The sequence below is a fragment of the Ovis canadensis genome, chromosome 1 (genome assembly GCF_042477335.2).
Source record: "Ovis canadensis isolate MfBH-ARS-UI-01 breed Bighorn chromosome 1, ARS-UI_OviCan_v2, whole genome shotgun sequence".
Classification (NCBI taxonomy): Eukaryota; Metazoa; Chordata; class Mammalia; order Artiodactyla; family Bovidae; genus Ovis; species Ovis canadensis.
In genome coordinates, this window is record NC_091245.1 from 261,731,631 (window position 1) to 261,751,370 (window position 19,740).

Sequence of the window (19,740 nt, forward strand, 5' to 3'; positions counted from 1 at the left end):
GGGGGGGAGATGTGAATACTGAGCGGATATTTGATCGATAGGAATTATTGATCATGTTGTAAGTGTAATTGGAGAAGGAAATGGCAACCTACTCCACTATTTTTGCCTGGAGAATTCCATGGACACAGGAACCTTGTGGGCTGCAGTCCCTGGGGTCACAAAGAGTCAGACGGAACTGAGCGACTAACACTTTTAAGCGTAATAGTGGTGTAGCTTTCTACAAAAAAAGTTTCTTTATCTTTTAGAGATACACGCTGAAATATTTATGAATGATAAGAAAATTAGCCAGCGAGGGAGTAATGGTGAGACTATAAATAAAATCAAGATTGGCCACATATTGATCATTTCTGAAGCTAAGGGATAGTTCCCAAACAAAGGCATACTATATTATTCTCTTTATATATAGTTTGATGTTTGTCATAGTTTAAAAGCTCTTTGACTTCTCGTGAAGTTAAAGGTAAAGGTTATAATTTACATTTGAATAAAGCTTTGCATTTCACACAACTCTTTCACAGAGAGGATCTCTTTTGGTCCAGGAGACGGGCGGGGTGGGGTGGGGTAGGGGTGGGGGTGAGAGTTTGGTTTTACTTTTTAGGCAAAAGAAGACTGCAAGCATCCCCCATTTGTCAGAAAATTTTACACCATCCCATTTAATCCTCATAAAAGTTGCCAGGTGTTTCAAATGCAGAGCCAAGATTAAGAACTGCTGATTTTGACGACTATAGGATGGGAGGAGGAGGGAGGGAGAGGGGGTGCCACCTGCGGAGAGCTGCCAGCAGGCGCCCATTGAGGTTTACCCACCAGTACTTACTAAAAGGGCTAGATGCTGCTGCTATTATTATTAATTTTTAGGCATTCACATACCTGCAGTTACATCCAGCAGCCTTCAAGGAGGTGGCATTCTCAGAAGCCAGCTGTCTTCTTGATTATTTGCAGGCACAGCATCAAAAATATCCACAGCTGTGTTGTCTGGAGCTCATCAGGGGGGTCCATTAGAGGACAGAATTTTTCAGATACTTCCAGCTTCATACCTGGACCTCTCTTCACTGAATACCCTACAAATGCCTCAAATCCAGCATACCCAGGAATGAGCTACTTCTCCCCCACCTGCGTCTCTTATACCCCCACCTCCGTGAATGCCTGTCCGGCCCGCCTTCAGGAAACCTAGGAGCCTCCTCGACACCCTGCTCCTTTGCCCACCCCAGGGAACCCTCACTCCTCAGCTCCCTCTCCTGGTCTCCACCCTCAATGCCCAGACTCATCACGTGATGATCAGGCTTCATCTTTGCACCTGGATCAGCCTAATATTGCTTTATCTCAGACATTTTTCAAACCTGCCCTCCACACAGTCTGAAGTTACAGCTCAAAGCCATGTCTTCCTCAGGGGCTGCGCACTTCTAGGGATTCAGCAAAGTAAACTCAGCTCAGCTCACGTGTGGAGTTCTGTGGTGCCTAGTGGTTAGGGTTCTGGCCGTTCACTACAGTGGCCAGGGTTCAGTCCCTGCTTGGAGAGCTGAGATCCCGCAAGCTGTGTGACATGGCCAAAAAATAGAGTAGTGTTTAGGAACCTACTTCCCTGGTGGAGCAGAGCTTAAGATTCTGTGCTTCCAATGAAGGGGGCATGGGTTTGATCCGGTCAGGGAACTAAAATGCCACATGCCGTGCTGTATGGTCAAAAATGTAAATAAAAATAAAGGAACTGAAAAAAAAAAAAAAAACCAAACACCTCACATGTGAACTTTGCCTTCTGAATTAGTGATCTGTTGCTGAAATGTACTGTTAAAAGGTAGAGGCTTAACAATAAACACATCTCACAGTGGCTGATGCTCAGGAATTACAGAATGGCCGGCTAGATGCTTCTGGCTCAGAGTTTCTCATGCTGTGTTCGTCTAGCAATCAGCACGGGCTGCATCAGATGAAGGCTTGACTAGGGCAGAAGAATTTGCTTCCCAGGTGGCTCACTGTATGACTGGAAGTTAGAGCTGGTGGCAGAAGCCTCAGTTTCATGCCGCATAGATCTTGCCATGGGGTTGCTCGAGTGCCCTCATGACACAGTGGCCGGCTTCTTTCAGAGTGAGGCACCCAAGGGAAAGCAACCTGGGATTCATATCTTTTATGACTAGTGTCAGAAGTCATACATGACTTCTACAGGATCCTCCTGACCACAAGGCCATCCCTGATGCCACATGATAGGGAGCTGCACAGACAGAGCAGGATACCTACCAGAGGTGAGGGCCCGCTGGGGGTGTCTTGGAGACCAGCCACACTCCTTCCACTCAAACCTGCCACGGTCACCCTCGCACTCGATGAACTGGTAGCACGAAAAGGCGGCATGTTCTTCGTGCCTGTAAGATCTTTGTCTCCTTCTTGCCTGAATTTTCCCCCAGCTTTCAGTTCAATTCAGTCACTCAGTCGTGTCCTCAGCTTTACTGAGGTATAATTGACCAAGAAAAATTGTATATACTTGAGGGGTGCAACATAATGATTTGATATATTTGCTAGACATATACATCGTGAAATTACCACAATCAGGCTAATTAATGTATCTTATCACCTCACATAGTTACTATTTTATGTATGTGTGGTGAGAACACTTAAGATTTATTTCTAGGCAATTTGTAAGTCTACAGTAATACAGTATTATTAACTACAGTCCTTATGTACATAAAATCTCTAGAACTTATTCACTGCATATAACTGAAACATCATGCCCTTTAACCAACTATCCCTGTTAAGTTTCCTGCTCCTGAGTGATAATACAGCCGGAACAGTTCCGTGACCAAACTCAGAGTCTGGGGGTAGGAAAATACCCACCTCCTATGACAGTAGGAAGAACTAAGAAGTTAAAGAGCAGTCAAGGGTCCAGGGAGGGGTGAACTGGAGCCAAAAATTCAATCTTTAAGAGCAGGAAAAAGCGTAATATTTTGGGAAGAAAAAACTCTAGTTGCTGAATGATTGTCTCCCAACTAAACTTACAACTCTGCTTTGCAAATACTCTATTAGCATTAAGCTTTATTTTCTGTGTAAATCTTACTGGCTCCAGGAGAATCCCCATGGACAGAGGAGCTTGGTGGGCTGCAGTCCATGAAATCACAAAGAGTTGGACACCACTGAGCAACTGAGCACAGCACAGCACTCCTAATGGGTATTTACGGATATATTATTTCATAAGATATATTTGTTGGACTAAATTTCTGAATTTCCTTCTGAAGTTGGGGGAGAGCTGAGTATACTGAGGGCACTGGGGATGCAGCTTATGTTGTGGGTTCCTGCATGTGAAGTGTGTTGAGGCCTGGGCAGGACGTAGAGCTGGTCCTTGGCATCACTCAAAGGCCTTCCCAGAGCTGCTTTCTTCACAGCCTCTCAGCTCTCAGCTGACTGTAAGCAAATTCCTAGTCAAAGAACTGGCTGAAAATGGCGTAAAGTGTTGACTTTGGGGGTGTGTTTGGATGTCAGTACTAGAATCTTAACCACCTAAGGAGGCCTTCAGGGATGAATCTCTAATGATGGGAGATCAGGCAGCCTGATAATAAAATTAATAATTCCTCTTCCAAAGTTGAGAGCATCTTAACAGCATCTTAGCAGCATTTAAAGCATGTGCACACGAGCCCCATGAGCAATTCCCCATGATTCAACATGCGACATTATTTTGCTTATTTTTTATGGCAATCTCCAGGCAAAGGCAGGAAACTGAGCTTCCGAGGAAATGACTTGTGCTTGATCTCACAGTACATGGTGAGAGTGGGTCCAGAGTCCTAGTCATCTGCGAGGTGGTTGGTGGTTTAGTTGCTAAGTCGTGTCTGAGTCTTTGCGACCCCATGGACTGTAGCCTGCCAGGCTCCTCTGCCCTTGGGATTCTTCAGCCAAGAATACTGGAGTGGGTTGCTGTTTCCTTCTCCAGGGGATCTTTCCAACCCATGAATTGAACCCAGGTCTCCTGCATTGTAGGCAGATCCTTTACCAACTGAGCTATGAGGGAAATCATCTGGGAGCAAGTTCAGTTGTTTTCCTTATGCAAACAAAGATCACTATTTTTTTATGTGGACCATTTTTAAAGTCTATTGAATTTGTTGCAGTACTGTTTCTGTTTCATATTTTAGGTGGTTTTTTTTTTTTTTTTGCCACAAGGCACGGGAGATCTTAACTCCCCAACCAAGGATTGAACTTGCACCCCCTGTATTGGAAGGCAGATTCTTAACCACTAGACTGCCAGGGAAGTCCCAGGAAGATCATTTTAAAATACTCTTTGCTGTGTGTTCACTCCTGTCCCTTTCTCCTCCCCTTCTCTGTCTCTGCCTCTCTCTCACCGCTTTCTTCTTCTCTTCCATTTTTCATTTTTCCTCCTTTATCATGTTGGTGGCCTGGCCCCCTTCCCTTCTGACACAGTAGTTAAGGCACATGAGTTGCCCCACCATCTTGAAAGAGGAGTGGAGTATCTTCCCTCCTTGAGCTGCTGTCTAATTTGCCTGCCTCCTTTATCCTGAGCCTATATAATGGACTGAGAGCTTTCACTTTGGCCCCAGGCCCAAATACATTAAATAATTAATTCCCATCACTCTCCTTTGTGCGCCTTATTTCTATAACACCCAGAATAGCTGGTGGCATTTCCCCTGCATAAAAAGAAAGCAGAGAGGTCAGTTGGCATTTCTGAAATGTATATGTATTTTACAAAGCCACGCACTAGCAGAGCTTCTTTATTCCCTCACTCCTGTGACTGATTCATAACAAGCAGCTTCCTAGCTCTCCAATTGCTCAGCCAATTTCCACTTACCATCTTGCAATCTGGTCAGTGATTAATGCCCACACGGAGTATGGCTGAAGGACAAAGCATTTTCACAATGGTAAAATCCAAAGATGGGGCACCGATGCCGAGACATATCTGTGCAGACTCCTAACTCACCCCTTATCTGCCACCAGTTCCATGTGTCTCTTTGTCACAGCCCCACAATTTACCCCCCTTGGAGATAAAACCTCTTTTCCCTCTGTTTGTCACATCTCCACATATTGATCCCTGCTCTTTCGTCAAAATAGTGTTTAAGTTGTCAGGCCTGTTTCTTTGGCAGTTTCACTTCTTTCTAAAAAGCACCCCCACACACACATATGTCATGTAAAAACATTAAATCAAGTAAAATGTGTATCCTTTTTCTTCTGCTGTCTGTGGTCACTTTACTTTGAAGACTCCAGCTACAGAACTTAAGAGGGTAAGTTCAGTTCAGTCGCTCAGTCGTGTCCAACTCTTTATGACCCCATGGACCGCAGCACACCAGGCCTCCCTGTCCATCACCAACTCCTGGAGTTTACCCAAACTCATGTCCATTGAGTCCGTGATGCCATCCAACCATCTCATCCTCTGTCGTCCCCTTATCCCCCAGCCCTCAATCTTTCCTAGCATCAGGGTCTTTTAAAATGAGTCAGCTCTTCGCATCAGGTGGCCAAAGTATTGGAGTTTCAGTTTCAACATCAGTCCTTCCAATGAACACTCAGGGCTGATCTCCCTTAGGATGGACTGGTTGGATCTCCTTGCAGTTCAAGGGACTCTCAAGAGTCTTCTCCAACACCACAGTTCAAAAGCATCAGTTCTTCAGTGCTCAGCTTTCTTTTTGGTCCTACTCTCACATCCATACATGACTACTGGAAAAACCATAGCCTTAACTAGACAGACCTTTGTTGGCAAAGTAATGTCTCTTCTTTTTAATATGCTGTCTAGGTTGGTCATTGGAGAAGGAAATGGCAACCCACTCCAGTGTTCTTGCCTGGAGAATCCCAGGGATTGGGGAGCCTGGTGGGCTGCCGTCTATGGGGTCACACAGAGTCGGACACGACTGAAGTGACTTAGCATCAGCAGCAGCAGGTTGGTCATAACTTTCCTTCCAAGGAGTAAGTGTCTTTTAATTTCATGGCTACAGTCACCACCTGCAGTGATTTTAGAGCCCCCAAAATAAAGTCAGCCACTCTTTCCCCATCATACTGTTCATGGGGTTCTCAAGGCAAGAATACTGAAGTGGTTTGCCATCCCCTTCTCCAGTGGACCACATTTTATCAGAACTCTCCACCATGACCCATCTGTCTTGGGCGGCCCTACATGGCATGGCTTAGTTTCATTGAGTTAGACAAGGCTGTGGTCCATGTGATCAGATTGGCTAGTTTTCTGTGATTGCGGTTTCAGTCTGTCTGCCCTCTGATGCCCTCTGATGCCCTCTCTCAGCGCCTACTGTCTTACTGGGGTTTCTCTTCCCTTGGACGTGGGGTATGTCTTCACAGCTACTCCAGCAAAGTGCAGCCATTGCTCTTGACCTTGGACGTGGGGTATCTCCCGTCAGCCGCTCCAGCTGGTAAAAGGGTAAAGGCAGTCTTTTCCCCCTCCAGTATGTTCTTAAATGCAGGGTGATATTCCCTGGACATGTTTTACTTGTGAAATAGTTGAAAATCTACCTATTTCCTCTTCTGACCCCAAAACTCACCCAAGTGTCAGGGAGGAGGAAATTTCCCCTCTGCCCCTCTTGAGTTCTTGTGACTGGACTAAAAATAAAATTGACACCAGACAGAGTAACAGGGACTTGAACCTGGCCAAAATCCAGTTTAGGACTCCAACCCACGTGACCAGGACTCTCTCACTCTCTCTGGTGAAAAGATTTGATGAAGCAAGATTCTTATAGTAATGAGCACAGCACTGGACAATAATAGGCAACAAGCAAAGTCTTAGCTCCTCTAAGTAGTAATTATCCTTAGATGGATGTGCTACATTCAACAAGATACTTCTGGATAAGACAAGAGAAAAATAGGTGATTCATTTTATAGCCACAAATAAAAGTCTTTAATACTCCTTGGATGAGTTTGGGGAATACATCACAGAAAGGATTTGCTCTATCCTTACACATATGCACTTCTTGCTTGTTAGGCATTCAAGGGTAAAGTGGGCCAAAAGCAGGTAACCTGAGACATTTGGTCCCTGAGAAGCAGCTCAGCATGTCAGAGGCTGGGGACCAACCCCCCTCAGGAGCAGGCTGCCCACAGTCCCCGGAGACTCAGAGCAGTCGGCACTGAGTGGAAATGTGAAGAGCACATGCCTTCTCCCAGACCAAGGCCAGGGTGAGCCAACCCTGCTGGGACCCAAAGGCACCAGAGCAGGACTACGCTTCAGGAAGACAAGCTGATCCATGTGCCCGTCTCCCAGTATAGACCTGGCAACACTGAGGCCCAAGTGTACTACTCTCTGAGGGAGATTGACAAGGGATTGAAGGTCGAGACCGCTGCTCTGCACCCATGTCCCAGAACAGAGGTCAGCGACAGTGCTGATGGATTTTCACAGGCACCTTGTCCACTGGGACCCGCTTGCTGCTGACAGTTGCTTCATGATGCTTCTGGGGAAGACCGACCCCTTCTGCCCTGGTGATCAGCAACTGCTCCTCAAAGTAGAGTAGTTGGTCAACCTCAAAACAGTCGCTGGCTCGAGGCACCACTGTTTCCAGAGCCGCCCAGACCTCTGCCTCACTGGCTCCCTGCTGCCTTGCTCTCTTGAGGTAACTGTAGACCTCCTCAAACACCTCTGCTCCCAGCTTCTGCACAGCCGATCTGCCAGGCAAGTCAGGAAAGAGCAAGAAAAGTTAACACTGAGAAACCGTACAGTCAGCCCTGTGTGTCCACAGGTGGTTGAAGCTAGGGGTGCGGAACCTGTGGATACCAAGAGTGACAGCACTGCCATTTTACACAAGGGACTTGAGCACCCATGGATTTTGGTATTTGCAGAGGGCAGGCACATTTTCTGGAACCAATCCTCTGTGGATACCATGTTTGTGTTTTTTTGGATATCATGCTTTTTAAAATCATTAATTAGTGACTTTCCTGGTGGTTCTGGTGGCTGAGATTCTGTGCTCATAAGGCAGGAGACCCAGGTTTGATCCCTCCACAGGGAACTAGATCCCACACACTATGCTCTCAGTGAAGGAGGACTGGTTGATCCATGGTGAGACAACTAGATCCCACATGATGCAACTAAGACCTGGAACAGACAACTAAATAAATAAGTATAAAAAAAATTTTTAATGAAAAATGTTGTGTGATGAATTAGGTTGATGATTATACAGTCGTCCCTTTGGCAGGGCATTCATTCAGGACCCCTTGCAAATACCCAAACCATGGATGCTCAAGTCCCTTTTATAAAATGACATAGTATTTGCATATAACCTATGTACATATCATGGAGAAGGCAATGACAATGCACTCCAGTACTCTTGCCTGGACAATCTCATGGGCGGAGGAGCCTGGTAGGCTGCAGTCCATGGGGTTGCCAAGAGTCAGACACGACTGAGTGACTTCACTTTCACTTTTCAGTTTCATGCATTGGAGAAGGAAATGGCAACCCAATCCAGTGTTCTTGCCTGGAGAATCCTAGGGACGGGGTAGCCCGGTGGGCTGTCGTCTATGGGGTTGCACAGTCGGACACGACTGAAGCGATTTAGCAGCAGCAGCAGCAGCAGCGTGCACATATCATCTCCAGATGACTTACAATACATAATACAATGTAAATGTTATGTAAATACTTGTAAATACAATGTAAATGATATGTAAATTGTTGCTGGCTTGCAGCAAATTCAAATTTTGCTTTTTAGAACTTTCTAGAATTTCTTTTTCAAATATTTTTGATCCCCAGTTGGTTGAAGACACAGATGCAGAGCCCAAGGATACTAAGGGGCAAGTATAAATATTTTTATAACTTTAAGTGTGAAGAAATGTTTCTTTACTCTTCATTTTAATGAATTTGGTGAAAAGAAAAATCAGTTCCTTTTCCCCAGAATCTTAAATGCATTACTGCTAGACAATAATGATAGTAATGCTAACAATAACTGAAGGCATTAATCACAAATGCTTTCATTTATTTTTTTAAGCTTTTATTGTACAGTATTGTACAACCTTGTAATCCCTAGAACACATAGAACTGGGTTAGGTATTATGACAGATAAAAAGAAGTAACTGATCCTGATCTAGTTTACAGGCTTGTAATTATAATGCAAGATATATGCACCTTAAATTTTAAGTTACATTTTTATATTAAGTCAGAGCTTACAAAATGTTTTTACATTTATTCTCTCAGATGACCCTTGTAAACTAAGCAACACATTGAATGTTCATCTCCATTTTACAGATGACAATAAGTATGTTGGCTTTCACAAACTTACACAGCTAATGGTTGACGGCACTTGAACTCAAACACAGGTCTTAGAACTTCAAGTGCTGGAGAGAGTGGCAGCCCTAGGGCCCCACATCCTCCAGCTTGTGTAGGTTTCCCACCTAAGAGATTATCAGGACTGAACCCAAGATACTTCACATCTGTAGTCACCTCAGCCACTCCCAGAAATTCATACTTTCCTTGCTGACATGTACCAAACCACAGTCAGATCCTATCACTTCACTGTCTCAGACTCCTGTAACATTAGGGTCTGGCCCCTTCCCTACTCTCATTTATCAGGCTGTGCATAATCTGTCGCCTGCCTTTCTCCACCAACCTGCTCTGTCTTGTCCACAGTCTGCTTTAGCCATTAGGTTCCAGGCACACCTACCTCCTTTCTGTTCCTCAAAAACAACCCAAGCTTATTCCCACCTCTGGGTCTGTACCCTCTTCCCTAAAATGCTTCTCCCTTTGATCTTTACATCGCTGCCTCCTTCTTGCCATTCACATCTCAGCTTAAATATCACCTTCTTGGAGAAACCATCCTTCACCACCGAGTCTAAGAGATCCATCCAGTTGTTCTACAGGATCACACCACCTGAACTATTTGCACAGCACATATTGCTTTTGGTATTTTTCTTCCATCTTTTTGCGTGTATCTGTTTGCTGTTGGCCTCTCCCTACTTCCCTAATTAGCATACAAATTCCATAAAGGAGGGACTCAGCACCTAGAGCAGGACCAGGCAATCAGTATGTGCTCAGGAAAGACTTGGGGAATGAAAGAATGACCTAGATGGCTACTAAGTGCCATCAAATAGTGTCTCATGAAAGTTCCTGGTTGGGAAAATCAGGGATACCTTGTGGAAGAGGCGGAGGCACCATCTCAGTTGAGCTGTAAGAGCTGGAGGATGTGTGTGGGAGCAGCGGGAGACCAGTGAGGTGCCTGGTGGGTGTTGAGGATGCGCAAAGAAGTAGGCAAGAGCCACATGAACACAACATTAAAGAAACCTTAGAATGTGATTATTAATATTAACCACTGATGATAAGGAAGCCCCAAATGTCCCCTGAAACCATACTAACAGTTCTTGCACTTTCTCTGTGTGCCAGGCTCCATTCTGAGCATCATCTCAGATCATCCCTTTAAATCTTCATAACAGTATAGGTAGACATTATTGTTATTCCCATTTTACAGATGAAGAAACTGAGATACTGAATGTATATATATAGGGAGAGGGCATCATGTAACCTGCCCACCAGCACCTAACTTTTAAGTGGTGGAGCTGGAATGTGAGTCCCAGCAGTTTCACTCCAGTACTCATTCTTTTCATCATTAGGATACGGACTTCGGATTCAGAGAGATCAGAGTTGGATCCTGGCTCTCCCTTTCACAGGCTGCATGACCTCATGCCAGTTCCTTAACCTCTCCGAGCCTTGGGCTTTTCATATTTAAGTGGTATTTACACACACACAGGTGGCACAGTGGTGAAGAGTCTGCCTGCCAATTTAGGAAACAGGTGATGGCAGGTTTGATCCCTGGGTTGGGAAGATCCCCTGGAGTAGGAAATGGCAACCCACTCCGCTATTCTTGCCTGGAAAAATTCCATGGACAGAGGAGTCTGGCAGGCTACAGTCCATGGGTCACAAAGAGTTGGACACAACTGAATGACTGAGCGCACACACACACACACACACACACACACATTTAAGCAGAGCACCTGTTGCCTACCAGGAACCTGATAGCCATTGTTTTACTCTCATGTACATTATTGTTGCTTCCCCAGTGGAGAATCACACAGTAATCCCACTTCAGTTCAACTGGGAGCTTCAAGTAATTTTGTTGTTCTGCCGCCAGTTGAGACACTATTTTACATACTTTTTATCTTTTCTAGCTGAATTTGGAGGGGAAAATGACATAAAAAGACTGGTGGCACAGTGGGATTTAAGAAAAAGTAATTTTGTAGAGAGAAAACTGAGTTTAACAGAAAGCATTAAGAAACACAGATTATTCTTTAGACACAGTTTAAGGAAACCTTGAAAAATGATTTTAAAGAACATAAGAAATTCCTGCACATTAAATATGTATGAGGCACCACAGGAATAGAAGAGGGCCATGAGCTCTCCCTTTAATACCACTGACTTAATGGTCGTTGGTGCTAACAAGTACCAGGAACCTTTATGAAAGGTGGATTTTGTACCACTTCTCTCCATGTCTAGTATTTCCAATGTCCATCCTGAATCTGGTGGGCAGAGACAGATGGCCACTTTACATGCTTGGACAACACGTGACACCCCTACAGGGGTTGTGTGACTTTCAGGCCCTTTCTGAAAATGGTGGTGCAATAGGTTCTTGTTGGGTACCCGGTCACAGCTAACCATTCCTGGAAGGGCTATTTTATTTGTGATCTAAACATCCTCCAGCAAATGTTGATGAATAAACTCACTGTCTAAAAAGGAAAATCCATCTAGGTATAATTTATGAAACACAGCTAAAATATAGGGCATTGAAAGGTTGACAGTAAGCAAATCTAAAAATAAAAGATATGCCAGGCAAATAAAAACCAGAAGAAATATGCGTTAGTATATATGTTTTATGAAACAAAATAGATTTTAAGGGGAAAAAAAAGCCTTAATAGAATAAAGAATGCCACTAGATAATGAAAACAGTTCAATCCACCAGGAAGAAATGAAAATTCTAAATCTGCATGCCTCTAATAAAGTAGAATTAAAATACATCAAGTGCAGGACTTCCCAGATGCTCCAGTGGTGAAGAATCTGCCTTGCAAAGTAGGGGACTCTGTTTGATCCCTGGTTGAGGAATTAAGATCCCATGTGTCTAGAGAGTCTACTTGCTGTAAAACAAACCAAAGCCAAAAAAAGAAAAAAGTTTCATCAAGCAGTACAGGGAGAAATTGTCAAATACATTCTCATAATGTAGGATTTCAATTATTGATAAAGGAAAGCATTAGAAAAAATTAATAACAGAAAATCTGAATATACTCATTAAGCTAGATTTAATAGATACATATAGGACCCTCTCCCATCTGATGATTATAGCACCCACATTCTCCCCAGACTCTCATGTAACATTTACAAAAAACTGACCATATACTAGACAACAATTCAAGTTACTACACTTTTCAAACACTGATTTTTATACGAGATCTTGTTATCTGACCACAGTACAATTGTTAGAAACTTGTAACAAAAATATGTGGTAAACATTTCTGTGTTTGTAAATTTATTTATTCCAAATGAATTATGGGTCAATAACAAAATCAGGCATGCCGTAAACAAATGCCAAAAGAAAACTGACAGGTGCTTTAAGATTTACATGTTGTAAGATTGCAGCATAAATCTTCTCTGACACTCAGAAAACAGGCTGTAATATTCCTGCAATGATGTGTTCTAATATTTTAGGAATCACAAAACAGAATATTCTGTTTCAGGGGTCTTTCCTGCTATTATCTAAGATTTGAAAAGGGAAGGGAGTGTTTCCTGTGTTGTTTAAGGGGGAAAGGGGGTTAGTTTTATCAAACAGAGGAACTATCCCTTTAGTTAGGCAGATAACTCAAGTAAAAAGAACTTACATTCTCAAATGGAAAAAAGTGTATTTTAATTCTTTTTCATCTATTTTGTCCCATGCTTCATATCCTTAATCAATTTTATCCTCTTGTTCAAAGTATTTTAAGTGTTTAAGGGACCCTAAATATCATAGTCCAGATGCTTCGCTTGCAGGCGGGTGCTCTTTGGGTGGATCACCATCCTGCTGAGACAGTGGCAGACTCCGGGAGCTGAAGGAAACCTCCCATGGTTCTAAAGAAGCTCCAGCTGCCTGGAGAAACCACCCAGTATGTATTTGGCTGATTTTCCAGCCGAAAGAGTGTCTTGTGGGGGAGCACTATGCTTACTCTCTCTCCTGTTTCCTCCAAGTCCTGTTTCTCATCCTCCAAACTTCTTCACTAGCCTCTTCTCATGTTTAATTGTTATTTGTAAACAATATATTTATCACTTCTATTTACTTTCCCATCAACTACTGATTGCTCTGTGTGCCCTCTCTTTCTCCCAGGGCTGTAAAGAAGAGGGCTATGTCAATGTAGTTCTTTAGTGTTAGTCCCTCAGTCATGCCTAACTCTTTGCAACCCCATGGACTGTAGCCCGCCAGGCTCCATTGTCTATGGGATTCTCCAGGCAAGAATAGTAGAGTGGGTTGCCATTCCTTCTCCAGGGGAACCTTCCCATTGCAGGGATCGAACCCTGGTCTCCAGCACTGAATGCAGATTCTTTATCAACCACCTGAGCCATCAGAAAATCAGTTCAAGGATGGCACACAAAAATGTGCTCACATTCTAAATATTATTTTAGTTGGAAGCAATCCCAAACTTACAGAAGAGTTACAGGTATAGTTCAAAGAACCCTTTTTTGGACTCTAGCCTTTTTGCTGACCTGATGTTTCTTTCTCCTGTATTTTGTGTGTATTCTTTACAAATAAAGACTGTGTGTGTATTCCTTACAAATAAAGACACTCTCTTACATAACCACAGACCAACGATAAAAATCACAAAATTACCACTGATACATTACTGTCATCTAATTCTCCAGTCCATTTAAGCTTCCCCAGTTGTCCAAGTTCATTTCATTTAGTTGCTCAGTCGTGTCTGACTCTTTGCGACCCCAGGGACTGCAGCACGCCAGGCTTCCCTGTCCATCACCAACTCCCAGAGCTTGCTCAAACTCATGTCCATCAAGTTGGTGATGCCTCATCCTCTGTGGTCCACTTCTCCTCCTGCCTTCAATCTTTCCCAGCAACAGGGTCTTTTCCAATGAGTCAGTTCCTCACATCAGGTGGCCAAAGTACTGAAGTTTCAGCTTCAGCATCAGTCCTTCCAATGAATATTCAGGACTTATTCCTCTAGGATGGACAGTCCAAGGGACACTCAACAGTCTTTTCCAACACCACAGTTCAAAAGCATCAATTCTTCAGCTCTCAGCTTTCTTTACGATCCAACTCTCACATCCATACAGAAAAACCATAGCCTTGACTAGACGGACCTTTGTCGGCAAAGTAATGTCTCTGCTTTTTAATATGTTGTCTAGAAAAGCTGATCACAGCTTTTCTTCCAAGGAGTTAGTGTCTTTTAATTTCATGGCTGCAGTCACCATCTGCAGTGATTTTGCAGCCCAAGAAAATAAAGACTCTCACTGTTTCCATTTTTTCCCCATCTATTTGCCATGAAGTGTTGGGACCAGATACCATGATCTTCGCTTTCTGAATGTTGAGTTTTAAGGCAACTTTTTCACTCTCCTCTTTCACTTTCATCAAGAGGCTCTTCAGTTCCTCTTCACTTTCTGCCTTAAGGGTGCTGTCATCTGCATATCTGAGATTATTGATATTTCTCCCGGCAATTTTGATTCCAGCTTGTGCTTCATACAGCCTGGCATTTCACAAGATGTACTCTGCATATAAGTTAAATAAGCAGGGTGACAACATACGGCCTTGACATACTCCCCAATTTGGAACTAGTCCGTTGTTCCTTGTCCAGGACTAACTATTGCCTCTTGACCTGCATATAGATTTCTCAGGAGGCAGGTCAGGTTGTCTGGTATTCTCATCTCTTTCAGAATTTTCTAGTTTGTTGTGATCTACACAGTCAAAGGCTTTGGCATAGTCAATAAAGCAGAAATAGATGTTTTTCTGGAACTCTCTTGCTTTTTCGATGATCCATTGGATGTTAGCAATTTGATCTCTGGTTTCTCTGCCTTTTCTAAAACCAGCTTGCACATCTGGAAGTTCTCAGTTCACGTACTGTTGAAGCCTGACTTGGAGAATTTTGAGGATTACTTTGCTAGCGTATGAGATGAATGCAATTGTGTGGTAGTTTGAACATCCTTGGCATTGCCTTTTTGGGGGATTGGAATGAAAACTGACCTTTTCCAGTCCTGTGGCCACTGCTGAGTTTTCCAAATTTGCTGGCATATTGAGTGCAACACTTTCACAGCATTATCTTTTAGGATTTGAAATAGCTCAGCTGGAATTCCATCACCTCCACTAACTTTGTTTGGAGTGATGCTTCCTAAGGTCCTCTTGACTTTGCATTCCAAGATGTCTGGCACTAGGTGAGTGATCACACCATCATGGTTATCTTGGTCATAAAGATCTTTTTTGTACAGTTCTGTGTATTCTTGCCACCTCTTCTTAATATCTTCTGCTTCGGTTAGGTCCATATCGTTTCTGTCATTTATTGTGCCCATCTTTGCATGAGATGTTCCCTTGGTATCTCTAATTTTCTTGAGGAGCTCTCCAGTCTTTCCCATTCTATTGTTTTCCTCTATTTCTTTGCATTGATCTCTGAGGAAGGCTTTCTAATCTCTCCTTGCTATTCTTTGGGACTCTGCATTTAGTTGGGTATCTTCCTTTTCTCCTTAGCCTTTAGCTTCTCTTCTTTTCTCAGCTATTTGTAAGGCCTCCTCAGACAACCATTTTGCGTTTTTGCATTTCTTTTTCTTGGCTATAATCTTGATCACTACCTCCTGTACAATCACGAACCTCTGTCCACAGTTCTTCAGGCACTCTGTCTATCAGATCTTAAGCCTTGAATGTGTTTGTTACTTCTACTGTATAATCATAAGGGATTTGATATTGGTCATACCTGAATGGCCTAGTGGTTTTCCCTACTTTCTTCAATTTAAGTCTGAATTTGGCATAAAGAGTAGTTTTGAGTATTTCCTATTTTATTTTCATCCCTATTTCAAGTGGATTGGCTTTATCATCTTTGGATAAAAAAGACCTCATATTTCTTTGAGTGAAAAGGAAGGAACCTTGTTCTTTAAAAAAGAATTCTATGTGTTAGTGGCTGAGTCTGTTTCATACATTCACACTGGGCATCTAGAGAGTGCTGAGAGCCAGCCTGCTCCACCAGGAGGCCTGGTGAAGGATGGAGGGAGTGAGCAGCAGAGGCTGCTCTGCAGCTGTCACTATCTGCCATGGGAGTGAAATAAGGCAGAGAGCAGCATCCAGGGGATTTTTGCCTCTGCTCTGAACAGTACTTTTAGCTTAACAGCAGAAAATATTTGACACCATCCTCTGCCTAGAAAGACCACAGGCAATTTCTCTTCAGGGAGAAGGAATGAGTTCCCACCGGTTCTGCTGTATCATCAGGTTTCCAATCTCCCTTAGCCCTGTCCTGTCTCTCAGGTCTAACAAGAAAGTCTCCCTCTTGCCTAGCACTGATTTGGTTTGTAAACTATTTCTCTCCCAGTAGAAATCCCCCAATAATGGCTACATTCACATTGCCTGTTTCCAGATTAATTAGCCTCTTAAGGAATGTGAAACTGAAAGCAAAGGACTTTTGTCTCTTTTCTGGTCTACTCCTTTACCTGGCTTGGGGCCCTCTAAGGGCCTTTGTTAGTCATCTTTGTATCCAGCATTTTCCAGCCACAAAACTGCCCCAGTGTTACTCATTCAGCACATTTTTAATAAGCACCTAGTGCTTGCCAGGTTCTAAGATGCAGCCATAAGCCCATGACCTCACAGAACTCATACTTAAGTGGGAAAATGACAAATATAAAATAAAGAAATAAGGTAATTTCAGATTTTTGCCTTTTGCTGCAAATGAAATAAACAGGTAAACAGAAGAGTGATATCGCGGCTGCCTAGAAGATGGCTTGAATCCCCTAGCAAGGAGGAGGCAGAAAAGGTGCTTCTAGGGGGCCTGTGGCCACCAGGCCCTGTGGGTTGAACTAGCTCCCACATCTTCCTGACAAACCTTCAGGTAGAGGAAGCAAGGCCCGCCTCTAACATTTGTGGAGATGTAGCAAGAAGACCAATGGAGGCCCACGTGTGTCAAAATATTTATAAGTTGTGAACCAAGCTCACGAAGTGTTAAATAAAATATGACCTACCTTCTTACCCTGACAAATTAAATTCATAGAGACCTAGAAGGCCAGCTTCAGTATTCTCAGACTTCTGAGGTCTGCACTGGAACACGGCAGAGCTGGGTGAGCCAACCACAACCCTCATCCCTAGATGCACACCCTGCCCCTGCCCCCTCCCTCCCCAGCTGGCTCCAGCTCCTGTTGTGACGGGTCCTGAACTTATGCCTGACACCTCAGCCCCTATGTCCAAGAGCCACTGATGCCTTCTGCAGATGGCCAGCCACCCTGTGGCCACCTGAGACAGGGCAGTGCAAACTGGTAGCACACACCACCCATGGGAGGAGGGCCTAAGGCAGAGGCCCACAGATTCTAGAAATGAACTTAGGTCATTTGGGCAGAAAATTGCAGGGTCCCAGGTGACCAGGGCACAGTCTAGGAGACCCAGGCTCTGAGGACGCCAGTCCCCTTGGCCCAGTGGGCTACTGGGAGGATGACCAGAGGGGCACCGTCAACAGGCAGGCCCAGGGCTGTCCTTTTTGCCTGAGGCCTAGGGATGGGACTAGGAGGGAGGCTGCCTCTGTCAATGTGATTAAGGAAAGCCTCTCTGGAAGGCAGTGGTAGGAATGGCATTCGAATGGAGACTTGGATGGCCAGGTTCACTGCGGAGCAGGGCATTCCCAACTGAGGGAAGAGGTAGCCAGACAGGTTAAGCTTTGCGTGGAAGGAAAGAAGACTGGGGTGATGGAAGCCTCAGAGTAGCAGAATGACAGGCAGTGAGGGCAGATGCTCAGGCAGGACAGAGAGCTTGGAGGATGAGGAAGGGGTCCTGCCTTGACCTGTATGCAGTGGGGCCTTTGAAGGGCTGACAAGATCTGAGCCTTGTTATAACCAGATCACTCTTGTCCTCTGTGAAGTAAGTGAATCACAAGGAGCCACTGTCAAGGGCAAATCAAGAGATTTGAGCACCACACAAGGCTTCAGTGCCCTTGATATAAAGATCCTTGTGACTAATTCTTCCCCAAATTTTAGTACCAAGAAAACTCTCCTACTAAGCTGGTTCTTGTTGACTCAGAGGGTGTCTCCTCTTGTCCAGGCCACCTGGAAGCTCAGAGCTGATGCTTATTTGCAGGGCAAACTGTTCAATTTATCATCTGGCATCCAGTCTCTCTTTCTTTCTCTCTCTCTCTTTTTTTTTTTTTTGCCATTCCATGCCTCATACAGAACTTCCCTGCCCACCTGGGGATGGAACCCATGACCCCTGGATTGGAAGCATGGAGTCTTAACTGCTGTACCACCAGGAAAGTCCTCTAATCTCAATTTTATACATCACTTCTGATATATGTTTTTACAAACTTTTCTCAAAACACCAAAAAGTATATGTAAACAGCAATACTAGTTAGAAATGTAAGAAGTTGGGATGTAAGACACTGGTACCTGACTAGTAGTTCCTTTGGCAACATGTACACCAGAAGTTGTTTGTGTGTTTTGTTTTTGATTGCTTGGTATATTGTAATTGAGGGGCAGGTAGTAAGGAGCTTTTAAATCCCTGTTAACCTTTGATACTAAAAAATTGTAGCAACTTGTTGACATTCAGTTTCTAATCTTTACAAACAAATGAATGCCATGGCTTTTCACAACCCTCCGAACATTATTACAAGGATGTCATAAAACATTTTATGATGTACAAAAAAGTGTAAAATATAATACAGTGAACAAGCATATCCAACTCCCAGTTTATGGATTCAAGCATTAGCAAATGAAGCTGAAGCTCTGAATTCTCTCACTAATTACAATCCCTTCCCAATCCCCAGAGGTAACCACTATATCTGGTGTTTTATCATAAACAAGCATTTTAAAAAATACTTTTATTACATATGTAAGTGTGTATCCCTCAAAAATAAGTAGGGCTGTTTTGTATGTTTTTACACTTCCAATAAGTGGTATCATACTTGGGTTTTTTCTTGCCTTTTTTTGCTAACATTGTTGATATTTGCCCCCTGTGCTGCCAGAGCGTGCTGATTTTCTGTTTGTGCCAGCCCATGACTATTCTGAATTTGTTATCCTGATGAAGTACATTTCAGGTTGTTTCTACTACCCCCACCCCATCACTACCACTTTCACTAACAAAGCTGCTGGGAACATTTGTGAAAATCCTTTTTGGATTGTTTTTACTTCAAACTACAATATATATGTGTGTGTGTGTGTGTGTGTGTGTGTGTGTGTGTGTGTGTGTGTGTAAAACCAAGCCTTTCAGAGACAGTTCCTACATAATGTAATTATTTTCAGAATGACTTACCATCATTCATATCCTATCTTTTAGAATGGATCCAAGATGGATATTTTATAAGAAAATACAATCTAGACAGGGATACAATTACAGAACTTTTAAAAAGTCCTGCAAAGTAACAAGGAGTCATCTAATCAAATGCCTTCATTTCATAGGTGAGGAAAGTGACTCCAGGATGGGGGAGGGGCCTCCCCAGTGGTGAGCACTGAGCTTCAAGAATGGACTCTATACTGGCCTCTGCGAAGATGGACATACATGGGAGATAAACATAAAATAAACAAATCTCCAGTAGACAAGGCACCATGAGACGTGGACCACTTGGTGGAGTCCTTCCTGGCTGAATTACGACTGTGCTTCTCTTGGTCAATTCAAACCACTTTCTTAATTTTTCAAAAGTCAGTTTCATCCTAGCTTT

At 43.6% G+C, this 19,740-nt stretch overlaps 1 protein-coding gene across 18 annotated transcripts in view; it reads right to left on the reverse strand.

The window, feature by feature from the left end:
• Positions 1–6,786: 6,786 nt before the first annotated feature.
• Positions 6,787–19,740, reverse strand: part of NEK11 (NIMA related kinase 11) — a 274,263-nt gene continuing 261,309 nt past the window's right edge. For 17 of the 18 annotated variants that reach the window (XR_011251824.1, XM_069565829.1, XM_069565825.1 and 14 more), the window contains one exon: positions 6,791–7,572. Coding sequence is in view for 17 of the 18 variants with exons in the window: in XM_069565829.1 (XP_069421930.1) it covers positions 7,281–7,572 (292 nt within the window). In the remaining variant the exon portion in view is untranslated. Of the gene's footprint in view, positions 7,573–19,740 lie in introns of all 18 variants that reach the window. The other variant, XM_069565902.1, reaches the window with a different exon arrangement.